The sequence below is a fragment of the Drosophila melanogaster genome, chromosome 2R (assembly GCF_000001215.4).
Source record: "Drosophila melanogaster chromosome 2R".
In the NCBI taxonomy this organism is placed as follows: domain Eukaryota; kingdom Metazoa; phylum Arthropoda; class Insecta; order Diptera; family Drosophilidae; genus Drosophila; species Drosophila melanogaster.
The window spans coordinates 1,640,860-1,656,675 of NT_033778.4; the positions used below are offsets into that span (position 1 = coordinate 1,640,860).

The 15,816-nt window shown below is 35.5% G+C and overlaps 1 protein-coding gene across 4 annotated transcripts in view; it reads left to right on the forward strand.

The window, feature by feature from the left end:
• The first annotated feature begins 8,201 nt into the window (after positions 1-8,201).
• CG41520 (uncharacterized protein) overlaps positions 8,202-15,816 on the forward strand; it is a 129,877-nt gene continuing 122,262 nt past the window's right edge. For 3 of the 4 annotated variants that reach the window (NM_001110550.2, NM_001110549.2, NM_001201533.1), the window contains exon 1: positions 8,757-9,290. In NM_001110550.2, the coding sequence (NP_001104020.1) occupies positions 9,034-9,290 (257 nt within the window). In that variant the 5' untranslated portion in view covers positions 8,757-9,033. Of the gene's footprint in view, positions 8,387-8,756; positions 9,291-15,816 lie in introns of those variants that run through there. The other variant, NM_001201534.1, reaches the window with a different exon arrangement.

A 15,816-nucleotide genomic window follows, 5' to 3' on the forward strand; every position in this document is an offset into this window, starting at 1 on the left:
AGGAGAAGTTGAGGGATGCAAACGAACAAGAGACGGCAACCTGCTAATAAAAACCAAAAAACGAATTACAAGCCAAAAAACTCTTAAAACTAACAAAGATTGAAGATGTGGATGTTACCAGCAAGTGAACATAAAACTTAAAATTTCTCTAAGGGAGTTATTTACTGTAACGACTTTAGACACATCGACGAAGACACAATTCTACAAGCACTAAAACAACAAAAAGTAACTGAAGTTAAAAAAATAATGAAACGGCAAAACCCCAACTCAAACTCTGACACCAACAACATCACTTTAGTTGAAACTGGACTAATAAATATAACCTTTGAATCCCATAAGCTCCCCGAGATAGTACGAATCGGTTACGAAACAGTCCGAGTACGAGACTACATCCCACTCCCACTTCGATGCAAAAAATGCCTCCGCTTCGGTCATCCAACACCCATATGCAAAAGTGTAGAAACTTGCATCAATTGCTCTGAAGCAAAACACACAAACGACGGAGAAAAATGCACAAACGAAAAGAACTGCTTAAATTGCCGAAACAACCCAGAACTTGACCATCAACACAGCCCAATTGACCGCAAATGCCCTACTTTCATAAAAAACCAGGAATTAACAGCCATTAAAACTACACAAAAAGTTTACCATAAAACTGCCCAACACATATATTTCGAACGTCACGGTTTCCAAACGAAAAACACCTATGCCAAAACACTTACAAACTGCACAACCCAGAGGACAACAAACACTCTCTCAACTAATATTCACACAAATACAACCCAATCACAACACCAAAATCCGCACCACACACCCACATCAGCAGCACCAAACACTTCACCTAAGACACCAACAACTGGACCAGCCAAAACAACCTTACTATCCAACCAACCACACCAACACCATCACCACCACAGCTACGACAAACTAGAAGACATGGATACCGACTATACACCTACCAGAAAACCATCTACGCCATACTCATCAGAACTCACAGAAGACCTAAAAATAAAAATCTTCCCGAAAGATAAGACCAACAACCTATCCATAAACCTTAAAGCATCGAAATTTAAGGCCAAAGCTCTAAACAAAAACAAGCACACTAACAACAGCGACAGCGAATGCATATAGAACCTTAAACTCTACACAAAACCTAAATTCTTAACCTTTAAGTTATGTTATAAGCTTTAATTTTCTCACAAATTTCACTAACTATAATCCAATGGAATTTAAAAGGATATGTAAACAACTATAGCCAACTCCTAATTCTAATCAAAAAATACTCCCCTCACATAATTTCCCTCCAAGAAACCCATATACAATACACTAACATTCCAACCCCAATAAACTACAAACTATTAACAAATACTGCCACCAACAGATTTGGGGGCGTAGCACTACTAGTGCATAAGTCAATACAATACACTGTCCACTGTCCTGTCGATATAGAAGCAATAGCCATAAATATAGAATCTAAACTTAAATTAAACATATTTTCCACATACATTTCTCCGACCGAAAACATTACTAACCAGACACTCCATAACACATTTGATATACAACAAACACCCTCTCTAATTACGGGAGATTTTAATGGATGGCACCCATTCTGGGGCTCCCCAACAACTCAAAAATTCATTGACTACAAGCACCTTATTCTGTTAAACGACAAATCTCCCAAACACTTTTTAACACACAATAAATACACACACATAGACCTCACACTCTGCTCTCCAATCCTAGCCCCCCACGCCAAGTGGAAAATACTAAACAATCTTCATGGTAGCGACCATTTCCCTATTATCACAACGCTATTCCCAACAACCAATACACAAAAATTCAACAGACCCTGTTTTAAACTCAAAGAAGCCAACTGGGAACAGTTCAATACACTTACCCACCAAACCAACAAGAAATACCCCACTTCCCACAACGTAAACAAAGAAGCCGCTCTGTCAATACAATTATTCTTTATAGCGCAAACCTCTCCATCCCACAAACCTCACCTAACACACATCCATACAGGGTTCCATGGTGGAATAAACACCTCGACCAACTACAAAAACAACTTGCCTGGAAAAAATTAAACAGCACAATTGCTGTAGACAACATTTTAAACTATAGACGCAAAACGAAAAATTTAGATTCGAACTAAAAAAGAAGAAAAAAGAAGTTACCAGCTCTTTCACCTCAACCATCCAACCCACTACTCCCTTATCCAATATATGGGCCAATATAAGACGCTTCTGCGGACCTAACCCAATAAAACAAATTCATGCCATCACAAACCTAGAAAACTACATTGGCTAGCAACGAAATTGTTAACATATTCGCACAACACTTTTCTGACCTCTCCGGCGACTGGAACTTTTCAGGGGAGTTCCGGAACAATAAATATAGAAATAACCTACATCACTATACCCCCTCTCCAAAAGCCCAAACCATAGAAGAAAACATAACTTATCTCGAACTTAGCTCAGCCCTACGAACATTAAAAGGATGTGCTCCATGACTTAATAGAATCTCTTACCAATTGATTAAAAATAGCTCCCACACAACAAAAAACAGAATAACAAAACTATTTAATGAAATATTCAATAGCCACATACCACAAGCCTACAAAACAAGCCAAATCATCCCAATCCTCAAGCCAAACACCGACAAAACGAAAACTTCCTCATACCGACCCATCTCTCTCAACAACTGTATAGCAAAAGCACTTGATAAAATAATAGCGAAAAGACTCTGGTGGCTAGTGACATATAACAATCTAATTAATTACAACCAATTCAGACTTCAGACTGTCTACTCTATGTAAACTATCTCATAACGAAGTCAAAAATGCACACCTCCCTCGTCACTCTTGATTTTTCAAGAGTCTTCGATCGAGTAGGTGTGCACTCCATAATCAAGCAATTGCAGGAATGGAAAACGGGCCCCAAAATAATAAAGTACATTAAAGACTTCATGAGTAACAGAAAAATAACTGTCCGCGTCGGTCCGCATACATCAAACCCATTACCCCTATTCAACGGAATCCCCCAAGGTTCACCCATATCCGTGATACTATTCCTCATAGCATTCAACAAATTATCCACCATCACATCCCTACATAAAGAAATTAAATTAAATGCATACGCCGACGACTTCTTCTTTATTATAAATTTCAACAAAAACACAAATACAAACTTCAGCTTAGACAACCTATTTAATGGCATTAAAAATTGGTGCTACTACTCAAGGGCATCGCTATCCCTATCCAAATGCCAACACCTCCACATATGCAGAAAACACCACTGCACATGAAAGATAAGCTGCACCAACATCCAAATTCCAACCGTTACTTCCTTAAAAATTCTAGGAATGACCTGAAACAAAAAAACCAATGGAAGAATTATAGCCAAACTAGAGTATGGTTTGTTTCTGTACGGCCATGCTCCCAAAAGCATATTAAACAAAATAAAAACACCATTTATCTCCGCAATCCGTCTAGCTCTCGGAGCCTATCGCGCTACACCAATAAATAATTTTACGAATCAAATACTCCCTCTTTAGAAATGAAACGAGATCTTCAAATAGCCAAACTATCTCAAAACCTAATCTTCTCCAAAAACACACCAATACATAAGTTCGTCCAGCATAAAAAAAACTAAAAAGAAAAAAACACCAATAATAGACCGAACAATCAAACTTAGCCTAGAACTTAATCTACCCTACAAACCAATAAAACTCCATAAATACAGGCCATCATGGACCCTCCCCAATCTAATAGACACATCACTCAGAATCCATAAGAAAGAACAAACATCTCCAGATCAATATAGAAAATTATACGAACACACAAAGAATAACCTTAAAACTCATAATTTCATATTCACTGACGGTTCAAAAATTAATTACACAATAACATTCGCCATTATAACGGAGACAGACGTCTTGAAATACGGCATACTGCCTCCATATTCATCCGTCCTCACCTCCGAAACAATCGCCATCCTAGAAGCAATAGAACTTATTAAAAACCGAAGAGGCAAATTTATTATCTGTTCCGACTCCTTATCAGCAATATATTCAATCCAAAACACAAATAATAACAACTTTTACCCCAGCAGAATACGATCGCAAATAACGCAACATGCACCTAAAATTAAAATAATGTGGATTCCTGGCCATTCAGGAATAAAAGGAAATGAACTAGCCGATTAAGCTGCAAAATCAGCAAGCAATATACCACTTATCCTCACCCCAAACATTAATACCACAGATATAAAAAAACAGCTTAAAGATGACCTTGCGACTAAAAATAAAGAAAACATAATAAACTGCAGTCCATGGTACCAATCTATTAATACGAATACGTCACACACATGAGATTACCTCAAACAATCTCACCCAAATTGGACCAGACTCGACCAAATAAAAATAATACGACTTCGACTAGGACACATAAACATAACCCACCAACACTACCTAAATCCCAATTCAATACCAACTTGTCCGTTTTGCCAAGGTGATATTTCAATAAGCCACATATTAAACTCATGCCCATCCCTCCTACAAACCAAACAAGACATATTTAACAACACTAACTGTAGAGGGTTCTTAGCAAACCCAATCCAGATAACATACAAAAACTGATACTTTTCCTCAAAAAAAAACAAATTATACCACAAAATCTGAAAACAAAACAAGCAATTGTACATAACAAGCCAGCAATTAGTTAGCAAATTAGATATTAACTAAACTAAGATATAATAACATTGTAAATAAATATAGCTGTAAGCCCCATAACTAATGCTATACTATTTAAGTTAGTCTAAAAAGTGTAAAAAAGTGTAAAATCGGAATTTGTTGTTTATTTTCTTGTATATTTAATATTTTTAATTTGTTTTTTGATTAATTGTTTAATTATATTTAAAAAAATTGCGTTTTATTAAGCAAAGAACTCTTCATTTTTACCTTTAAGGTCAAAAATTCAACTTATTTCACAGTTTCTTGACAAACTGAAAAAACGAAAAATGATTCTAAGAAGCGCGAGGCAAACGCAGAAACAAAGAAGAAAAATAAGAACAATTAGTATTATTACGCGACGACGCACAGTGGTCAAGGCTGCTTAGCTAGCTGAACTTTATTAATAACTCGTGTAAACAGAAACAGATTTGACTGTAATTTTATATTTTGGACTTTTGATAAATTTATTATATATTTCTCATCAGAAATTAATGAAATTAATTTTATCCATATTGTATTCTGTGCAACTAGTGTTAAAAGTTTTCAATTCAAAAATCAATTCAGAGTTCAGTGTGAGCCTTCCGACCAGAGAGCGCGCTCTTGCTCTCAGGGATTGCCAAACACAGTTCCAACAAAGACCCTAGAATAACCTAGAAGACCCTAGAATAGCTTGAAGCAATACGAAAAAGAGTGTCTCAAATTTGCAAGATACAGACAAATTACGGCAGAACAAATTATGGTAAATTTACCAACGCAAAGGATTACATTAAATACTGGAGTAAACTACGCGGGGCCATATCATATAAGGTGCTCAACAAATCGTAATCAGAAATCGTATAAGGGTTATACTCCTGGGAGTGGAGGAGAAGGATCTGGCGTTTCAGAAAGGGTCAGTGGAGTCAGTGGCCAGCAAAGGTGGTCCCAGGCCGAGCGTTGCCTCGCCCGTGGACGATTCGACCTGCACCATAACATCCTAAACCCGTTCCGGCCGGCAGGTGGTCTTCCAGAGGAGCCGAAAAGGACGTGGCGAGTTCGAAAGGGACAGTGGAGTCAGAGGTCGGCAAAGGTGGTCCCAGGACGAGCGTTGCCTCGCCCGAGGAAGATACACCCTGCCCCATAACATCCTAATCCCGGCCGGGCCAACTTGTCGTCCGTGTCAAGGAGCAAACAGGACAGCGGAGGCGTCGCAGGAGAAACGCCGCAGGAACAGCGAGATCGCCGGAGGAGTTATCCATAAGACTTTTTCGTGGTCGGGCAATAACACAAATCATAAATTTGGTGGGACGAACGCACAAATTCCCTCGCTAGCCGTTGCAATCCGTAGCGAGCAGACATAGAAAATCAGTTCGTTACAATGGCTACAAAGGCAATCTTTTTAGAAGTTGTAAGTTATTTGACTTCTGATGCCTTTTTAACTGCACTGAAGAGGAAAATGTGCAAAAATGTTTTTTGATAATGGAACAAATTTTGTGCGCACTGCCAGAATTGAATGAAAATTACAAAAAGACCCCAAAGAAAACAATAAAGTTATTTCAAATTTAGAAAATGAACAAATTGATAAGCATTTTATTCCCCAGGCAGAACCTCATTTCGGAGGCATTTGGGAAGATGGAGTAAAATCTGTAAAATATCACCTTTAAAGAATAATGGCCGACAATAGTCTTACTTATAAAGAAATGGCAACTCTATTATGCGATATTAAAGCGGTATTAAATTCAAGACCTTTGTATACAGCCAATACTGACACCAGGTCACTTTCTGATAGATTGGCAGGCTTACTATAGGACCTATTGAAACAACTACCTGCGAAAAACTTGGAAGTTTATAAGCCTAAGGACATTTTCGTAGATAATAGGCTTATTATGAATGTTAAAATCCCCTTACTTGGTAGAAAACCTTTCCACTTGTTTAGAGTAATTCCAATTCCATTTAAAAATAAAAATGATTAAATTATTGCCGACTTAAAAAAATTTAAAATATACTCCTATCATTTGATGACAGTAGCTACGCTAAATAAGTACTACGCTAATAAGTATCAAAAATGGAATCATTAGCTTTCCATTTTTGATACTTATTTAGAATGTCGAATGTGAAGGTAATTGAAGGTATGAAGGTAATTGGACTTGGAGCAGCGTGAGTGACAACACTTGCTAAATTAATTAGTAATTACGAAATTTAAACCTCAGAAATAACGAAGGCTAGGATACAATGTAATGTAATGTAATGTAACTTCCAAAAGAATAAACAGATCTTCCAGAGAATTGAATTCTCAATATTGCATCTGGTTGCACAATAAGAACCAATGACAAAATATTAACAGGGCATCATAGTATTCAATCAGAAGGTTATGAGTCAATTTCACTGTCTCACGTAAGTAAGTTTCCATGCCATGTGCCATGCTGCACTAATTGTTAATTATACCCGTTACTCGTAGAGTAAAAGGGTATACTAGATTTGTTTAAAAGTGTGTAACAGGTAGAAGGAAAAGCTTCCGACCATGTAAAGTATATATATTCTCGATCAGGATCAATCGCCTAGTCGATGGCCATGCCCATCTGTCCGTATGAACGTAGAGATCTCAGAAACTATATAAGATAGAATGTTGAGATTCAGCATACAGATTTTAGAGACAAACCAGCGCAAACTGCTACGCCCATACATATGAAAAATCTGTTGATAATTTTTAACATTTTTATTAGTCTTGTAACTTTCTATCGATTTGGAAAATAATTTTTTGCCACGCCCACTTATCGTCCACAAACGGTACAAAAGGCTTTTTTCGTAATACTTGAACATTAAAATGGCGATCATGCAATTACACGGCGCAATGTATCAGGGTTATCTTCTTCCTATATTTTCCAATATCCTCATGATCGGCATGATTCTATTAATGCGCTTTCCGTTTTTCGTCTGGTTTTCCCAAACGATACTTTGAACTCGATTGTTTTTTTTTTAACTTCCTGTATTGCTGAGACGATTTATAAAATTATTATTATCGAATTTAAAATGTAGAAATTCAGTTTTATAATACCCAATTTTATGCAACCCACAAAATTAAGGTCGCAGTGAGCTTTTATTTTCCTAATTCGCGAAATAAGTTGCGAGCCAATGTATGTGTGGAGCGGATGCGCATTGCAGCTTATTAATTAAAAAAAGCTTATCATTAAATACCATCACTGGTTTCGACAAACGCAAAAATAAATAAATAAATAAAATAAAGATATGAAATATATACAACATGGTACACATGGTTTATAGTCAAAAAATTGTGAAATTAGTCCCAAAATTCAGAATTTAGGCAACAAACTTGCGCTGCGTATTTGTCTCTAGAATCTGTATGCTGAATTTCAAGATTCTAGCTTTAATAGTTCCTGAGATCTCGACGTTCATACGGACATGGCCAGATCGACTCAGCTATTGATCCTGATCAAGAATATATATACATCAAATAGTCGGAAACATTTACTTCTGCCTGTTACATACTTTTCAACTAATTTAGTATACCCTTTTACTCTACTAGTATCGGGTATAACAAGAGAGAATGCTAAAGTCGAGTTAAATCTATTTTGATATGAATATTAAAGTTATTGTTTGTATGTATTTCAAATCAAAAGAGTATAACAATAAAGCAGCTGCGTGCTGAGACCCATAAAAGGTATCGAATTGTACCGAAAAGAAACTTATTTTACGAAATTAGCAGTTTGCAAACTTCGTATTATTTTTTGATTATTTTTTGATTGTTTTCAAACTTTCAACTGGGTTCCCACTTTAATAGAAGATAGGTATTTTGAACTTTCGCTTAATAAGGGATTCGGTGAGATACACAATTGTGAATAATGCTTCAATTTTTTAAACGCAATGTCTGTCTTAAAGATTATTGAGTACAACAAAATAAATTCACATATATCTGTAGCCTGCTTGTGTGTCTTTATGATAAACAGAAAAGCAACTCTCACTTTTAAACATAGTAAACAAGTTCCTAAGTATCTATCACTGTGGTGTGTTTCTGGGCATGTTGGATAATAGTCGCTCGTGGTTGATTATTGGTTCCACTATTAAAAATTTTCTATAGCAAAACCCGATAAGTTTCGGTGACGCGACCGTCTGCTGCAAAGAAATTGAAGATTAACTGTAAAATATTGCGAGGAAATAGTTAATTTAAATCATTTATATAGTTTAGGATACATTTGATAAATGAGAAAAACAAAAAAAGTTTTCATTGTTCGATTAAACGGAAGCTGTTTGGACTCAGTTTCAAACAAATCTTCATTAATAGACAAGATACTAAAATAGCTTAGAGTCATGGTAGACCTTCGAAAAAAAATCAGCCGAATGGCGCTGGTAGTAACGTGCTATTACTTTATACACATTTCTTATAAATACGCATATGCTACTAGCGTTAGTGGTACCTCGCGAACTGTAGCAGGAAATGGAAACGTAAACCATCGTTTGCCTCGTACAAGTGCCAGCTATTTTGGTAGTGGAGCTAGTGCAAACACAAATTTTAAAACAGTTACAAAATCAAAAAATGTAACGAGATACGGAAACATACATATCAGGTAAGAAATTATATTGTTGTAAATAAAACCGTTTCTGGTTGCAAAATGGTAAACTAACTCAGCAAGTATCGTATTTATAATCAAAATATTCTGATTGTGACGATATTTATACATATTCATTTTTTATATTTGAATATAAATATATTTCTAATAATAAGGCCTCCTTTTTTGTAATACCTATTCTTGGTGTGCAAGCATATCAGGCAAAAGGGACCTTTTTGGAAGCTCCATTTTTACACTTTTACTTAAGATTTGATTATTGTTAGAAGCAACAGTTAATTTCCTTTTTCCATGTACGTTTTTAATAAAAAAGCGCAAGGAATAAAACTCATATACATTATTTATAAAACGCTTACAAATACCTACAAACTAACAATAGGAATGAGTTATATCATCTTTAGGCAGTCAGTTCGTTTGTATATTTACAGTGATTGTATAAAATAAATTTTAGCATGTTGTCTTAAACTAAAAAAATATTAGGTAAATAAAATGATTAGATGCGTTGGCGGTAAGCGTGGGTCAGAAGCATATGAAGTATAACACTAGTGGGCATAACTATTTAGACAGCATTAGCTTCCAACTGCCGGGCTATGCTTTTCATAGTACACTCAAATAAATAAGTAAATTATTGATAATAAAACAAAGAGTGCAATTACAGTTACACGCGAGAGGTATGTTTTGCAGTTTACCTTTTCAATTATCCTTCTGCTTATAAGAAAGCTAGACAGACAACGATTTGGGCGGTAGCAAAAGTATAAGTAAGTAAAGTAAGACATCACATTTGATTAGTTCGCATTGATTTGTTGTTCGAAGAATATCAAACTTTTTACTTTTTTAGATCAATCGAACATTTGTTCTTGATGACGTGTTACTACCTACTTTTATTTCATTCATAAATTTGTTAAGCATGGGGAAAACAAAGGAACTGAGCGAATTTATAAAAAATGAAATAATAATTAAGTATAACTCTGGTATTTCGTTACAAAATATCATTGATTTATACAAAATTCCACGGGCAACTGTGTATTACCAAATAAATAAATATAAAAAACACACACAACCAATAACGTTGCGCGTAGTGGCCGACCACGTAAAACAACTCAAAAGGACGATGGTTATATTTTACAGAAGTTTAAGCAGAATATTTTACAAACTCCCCGATCGGTTGCCAAAAAACTAAAAGAAGGAGCAGAAATCGATATCAGTGAAACAACGGTTCGCAGACGTCTTAAGGAAGCCGATTTTGGAACATATGTTAGCAGAGTTATACCACTAATAACTCCACGAAATAAGTTAAAGCGTCTCGACTTTGCCTAAAAATATGTTGGTCAGCCTGCATCATTCTGGAACAATGTTTTGTGGAGCGATGAAAGCTCTTTTGAGTTTCACTGCTCAAAACAAATTTTTTTTTGTTAGATTACCAAAACAATATCTGAAAAAAGTGGCACCAGTATGTCAGAGAATAAGTCACTCAGGAGGGTCTGTTATATTTTGGGGATGCGTAACCTTCACTGGCTTGGGAGATTTGCTTCATGTTGATGGAACCATAAAGCAAAGAAAACATTTAGATGTCCTTAATAATCATGCATTCCCCTCTGGTGATGAATTGATTGGAGAGTCCTTCATACTCCAGCAGGATAATGCCCCCTGTCATAAGGCCAAACTGATTACGCAGTTTCTGAAAGATGTTTGCGTAAACACATTGAATTAGCCACCTCACAGTCCAGACCTCAACATAATAGAAAACCTCTGGTCATATATAAAACGAAAAAAAAGCGTGCAAACTTATCTAGAAGTCGCGAAGAAAGGATTTGGGAAAACCTTATGGAAGGATATTTCAATAGATTATATCCACAGCTTGGTATAGTCTGTACCAAAACGTGTTTAAAAGGTGATAGACGCTAAGAGAGGGTATATTTTTTATTAATTTATTATAATTTTTTAGTTAAGTTTTTTTTCTTTTCAATTTATAACATTTAAATAATTGGTCCAAATACTTATGCCACTGCTGATTTGTAAACAAGTATTTTTTGTTAAATCAACAATGAAGTTATCCATATGTTTATGTTACCTAATTTAAAACACACTATGCCCACATTTTTGAAAAATTGTTGGATATTTATTCATAATCCAATGCCAATTTTTATCTGTATACCAAAAACACTTTAGCCAAGCCAAACGGTCATGCCAACACTTTTAAATAATTTTGTAATTTTTTTCTCATTTTATTTCCCAATATCAATTAATATCCCAGATAAAATGATAAAATTTAGCGTTGGCATTCACATTAGCTGAGTAAGAGGTATCTGATAAACGAGGAACTCGAGTATAGCGTTCTCTCCTGTTTTTCATATTTTTATTAGTCTTGTTCTATCGATTTGCCAAAGACCTTTTTGGCACCCCCAGTCTAACGCCCTAGAACCGCCAAAAACTAGTCTTGTAAATTTCTATCGAATTGACAAAATCTTTTTGCCACGTCCACTTAAACGCAGTTAAGCAGCAAACCACCCCTTTCTTGAAAAATTGTTGGTTATTTTTTTATAATTTGACTAGTCTTGTAAATTTCTATCGATCTGCCAAAAAACCGCCTAAATCTGCCACGCCCACACCTTTGAACAATTTTTAAATTTTTTCACATTTTATTCACGAAAATCTATAGATATCTCACAAAATGATGAAATTTCGCGATCGCATTTTCTCAAGTCGGGGAAGTTGACTTTAGCAGTCTCTCTTGTTTTATTTTAGGGCAGAGTGATATGCTTTTTGTGTTGTTGATTGATGTGTTGAATACGGCCAAATTGACTACCGATTTATCTACTCCGTCTGCATTTTCAATTCCATTGATACATATATGTCTAGGGATCTATATGAGGGCAATTTTAAGGAAGTGTCTAGTGTTTTTGAGAGCGGTGGCTTAGTGGGAGTCATTGTTGTGGCTGGTGATAGAAGACAAGGAGGATATGGGGTCTATGCTCGGCATTTTATAATAGATTTCGTGAATTTCGTAAATTGCTACTACCTTGCTCGAGAGCTAATTTAACAAGTATTTTGCAGTTCATGAACTGTGTTTGAGGAGCGAAATTATTTAATTAACAAGCGTACTATTACCCTTCTTGGGCAACTTAATCTAATCGGTATCCATTTAAACGATTCTTAATATCTAAGTTATTTACAAAAATAATATCATTATGAGTATTAAAGAAATGGAATGGTAAGGAAGTAATATTTAGAAGATTCTACTTAAGAATTTATGTCAAGGCCCGGTTAGTCAGGTCTTGGGGGTGATGGCGTTTAAATCTTCTTCTCGTTCTTGTCCAGGCTTTGGGCTGCGATACTAGACTATGAGATTCTAGTCTGTTTGTGTTTGTATTTTGTATTATTGTATTTTTTCGCTATTTCCCGAATCCTGTCTCCAATTTTTGGCACCTTTTGATCACGTTCGATATCTCTGGTCCTCATGTACCAAGGAGCGCCTGTCTCTGCCCGCCTCGTCAATCCTGTTGGTGTCCTCAGCTTCTGCATAATGCCAGTTGTCACCATCTTCCGCCTGCAGAGCGGACTGCTCCTCGCTTTTTCGTTTGTCGAACATGTCGACTTGGTTTGACATGCCAAAGAACTGGATCGTAGATTGTATTGTTCGAGAATACTACCCAAATTCACTCAGTCAGACGACCAGATATCAAGGCCATGTGAAAGGATCAGCTCCTACACCAGTTGCGCTTCACCTCAGGCATTCCTGGAGGAACATATCCACCGGGGGCAGTTTGGTTGGCCGGCAGTTGTTAGAGTTAAAGGGTATACTAGATTTGTTGAAAAGTTTTAGCAGGTAGACGGTTGCGTTTTCGATCCAATAATATGTATATGTATATGTTCTTGATTAGGATCACTAACGTTCGACTTCATCCCCTTGTCCGTCAATATGAACGTTCCGATCGCAGCATTTAGAAAGTTAGAAAGTAAGATTAGCATGCATGCCTACGCTACTGCTACGCCCACACCTTAAAAAAACGTTTTTATATGTTTTATTTTTTGTAATAGTAATTAAAATTATTTTATATCTGATAGTCGTGGAACTCAACTATAGCATTCTTTATTGTGTTATCTATTTGCATAATAATAATAATTAGTAATAATAATTATTACGAAATAACTTCTAGTTAATTTTTGAGACTCACCTCGCGTGGAGGGGACTCTTACTAGCGACTTTTACAAGCGAAATCAAGAAAAAAAAATTTAACGCACAAAAAATAACTTTAAAACTGACTTAACCTAACCGTGCCTCTGCCTTTTGCTTCTTTCTCTGTTTTAAGTAATTTTTCTTCTTGTCGTCATCGATGCTTTTTTTTTTTCAATTATTTAATTTTCTTTACCGCGTGAGCAAATAGACGCAATATAGAAAAAAGCAAAGAAACGAGGAAATAAATATAATATTAAATAAATATAACAAATATAAATATTAGTAAAATCTGAAAGGGGTCAAAATTGATTGAGTTAAGAGCGGAAGAAAGTCAAAATAATAGGATAATGTTTATTAGCTAGGGAAGGTAAATTAATTAGAAGTAGTTTACTGGAATAATTAGGTAATATATGGTTTGCATCTTAATTGAGGCGCTCGATAGTTATTAATATATAAGTTAAAAAGAATCGGACCAAGGTAGCTCCCTTGAGGGGCACTGCATGTGACTCGGACAATCCAAGAAAGATAATTTTAAAACAGGACCCCTTTGCATCCTACCATTAATATAACATAAAATCCAATTTAGAAGATCAACAGGGAAACCTAATAAATCATTTTTCCTTACTAGAAAAGAATGATTAAGAGATCTTTACTAAAGTCAGTGTAGATGACATGTGTTTGAAGATTATTTTTGAAGCCCTTACGAAAGAAGTTAGCTCCAAGAGGTTAGTGGTTGTTGATCTGCGTTTCATAAAACCGTACTGACACGGTGATATGATTGATCTACAAAGGTGCTGCAATAGAGGAGTGATACCATTTTCAAAAAGTTTTGGGAAAGCCGACAGTTTAGAGATTCTTTTGGAAGTATATTTTGCAACTATGGCAGCGCCTATTAGGGATTTGTTGATTTATACTTTTCAAATTCAGATTGATTTGTGTACAAAAGAAACTCAACAGGATGATGCTTTAGTTGTTTTTAAGTGTAATAAATATCAATCGCAACGACCATTTCAGCGCTTTTACTTAGACATCTTTAGTCCTCACCCTCCAAGTAAGCAAGGACACATTGGTTTATAAATAGTTTTATATCATCTGAGTAAATTTTATTAGTTACAGCCTCTAAAGGAAAACACGGCTGAAACCATTGAAAAATATTTGCGAAATCATATATTCCATATATTTGGAATTACAGCCTCTAAAGGAATACACGGCTAAAACCATTGAATAGTATTTGCGAAATCATATATTCCATACATATGGACTTCCGGAAATACTAGTCATTAATAATAATAATAAAGTTTAAAGCCAATGAGCTAAATTAATTTTTAACTACTTATGGAATAACGCATATATATACAGCAATCTATTTACCCCAATCGAATGCGTCAGAAAGGGTAAACCAAACCATAATCTCCCTATTTCGGGGATATTTAAAATCAAATCAAAGAATATGGGATACAAATATGCAAACAGTTGTGCATTAAGGAATGGTCATCATTTAAGTATCGGCGTTTCACTATTTCATGCTTTACATGGTTTAGATATGATAAAGTATGGAAGCCTGTTTTAATTGCTAAATAATCTGCAGTGCGAAACAAACCGATTGCACAGTTGGATAGACACGATCAGCTTTTGTTGTTACAACATAATTTTAGGGAAAATATAAAAATTACATATGCAAAACAGTGTATCTGACTAATTCCTGTCGTCATGAACCACGAATATGTGTGGGTTGTAATAGGGATTCTATATTGGACAAAATTTAGAATGCGGAGAAACCAGAATGCGTAAGCGATTGGATTGGATTTTACAAAAATCTAAACCTCGCGCCAAATCAAACTATCGATATTTAGAGTTGTAGCCCTTTCAGTGTTAAACAATCTGCAGCGAATTTGGAATTTTCTGGAGTACATGAGGCTTTAAGGGGTGTGATCGCTAACCACGCCACCTCTTTTTACAAATTGGCATAACGAATGTATTACGTTTTCCTTAAGTTGTGAACCCACACATACGAGTGGAAAATCTGGTTAAATTAATGTAATTTACAGTACAGTAATTTACTCGCAATAATTTTAAAAATAAATAAATAAAATAAAATTGTTGGCCGCATAAAAAATAATTGTAGATATTTTGGGTAATACACAGCGACCGCGTGAAAATTTTCCTAAAATTTAAAAACGTTTTTTCCAAAACTCGACGTTTCTGTCGGAAAAGTTACGTTCTCTAAATTACCGCAATAGTAAAACGATTTTCGGAAAGTGAAGACTTGACTTTGTCAAAGCCATCTTTGTTGCGATGCGAATAGTTATTCAATGAAAATTGCACTCGCTTGGGAGTGGTCTATACTCT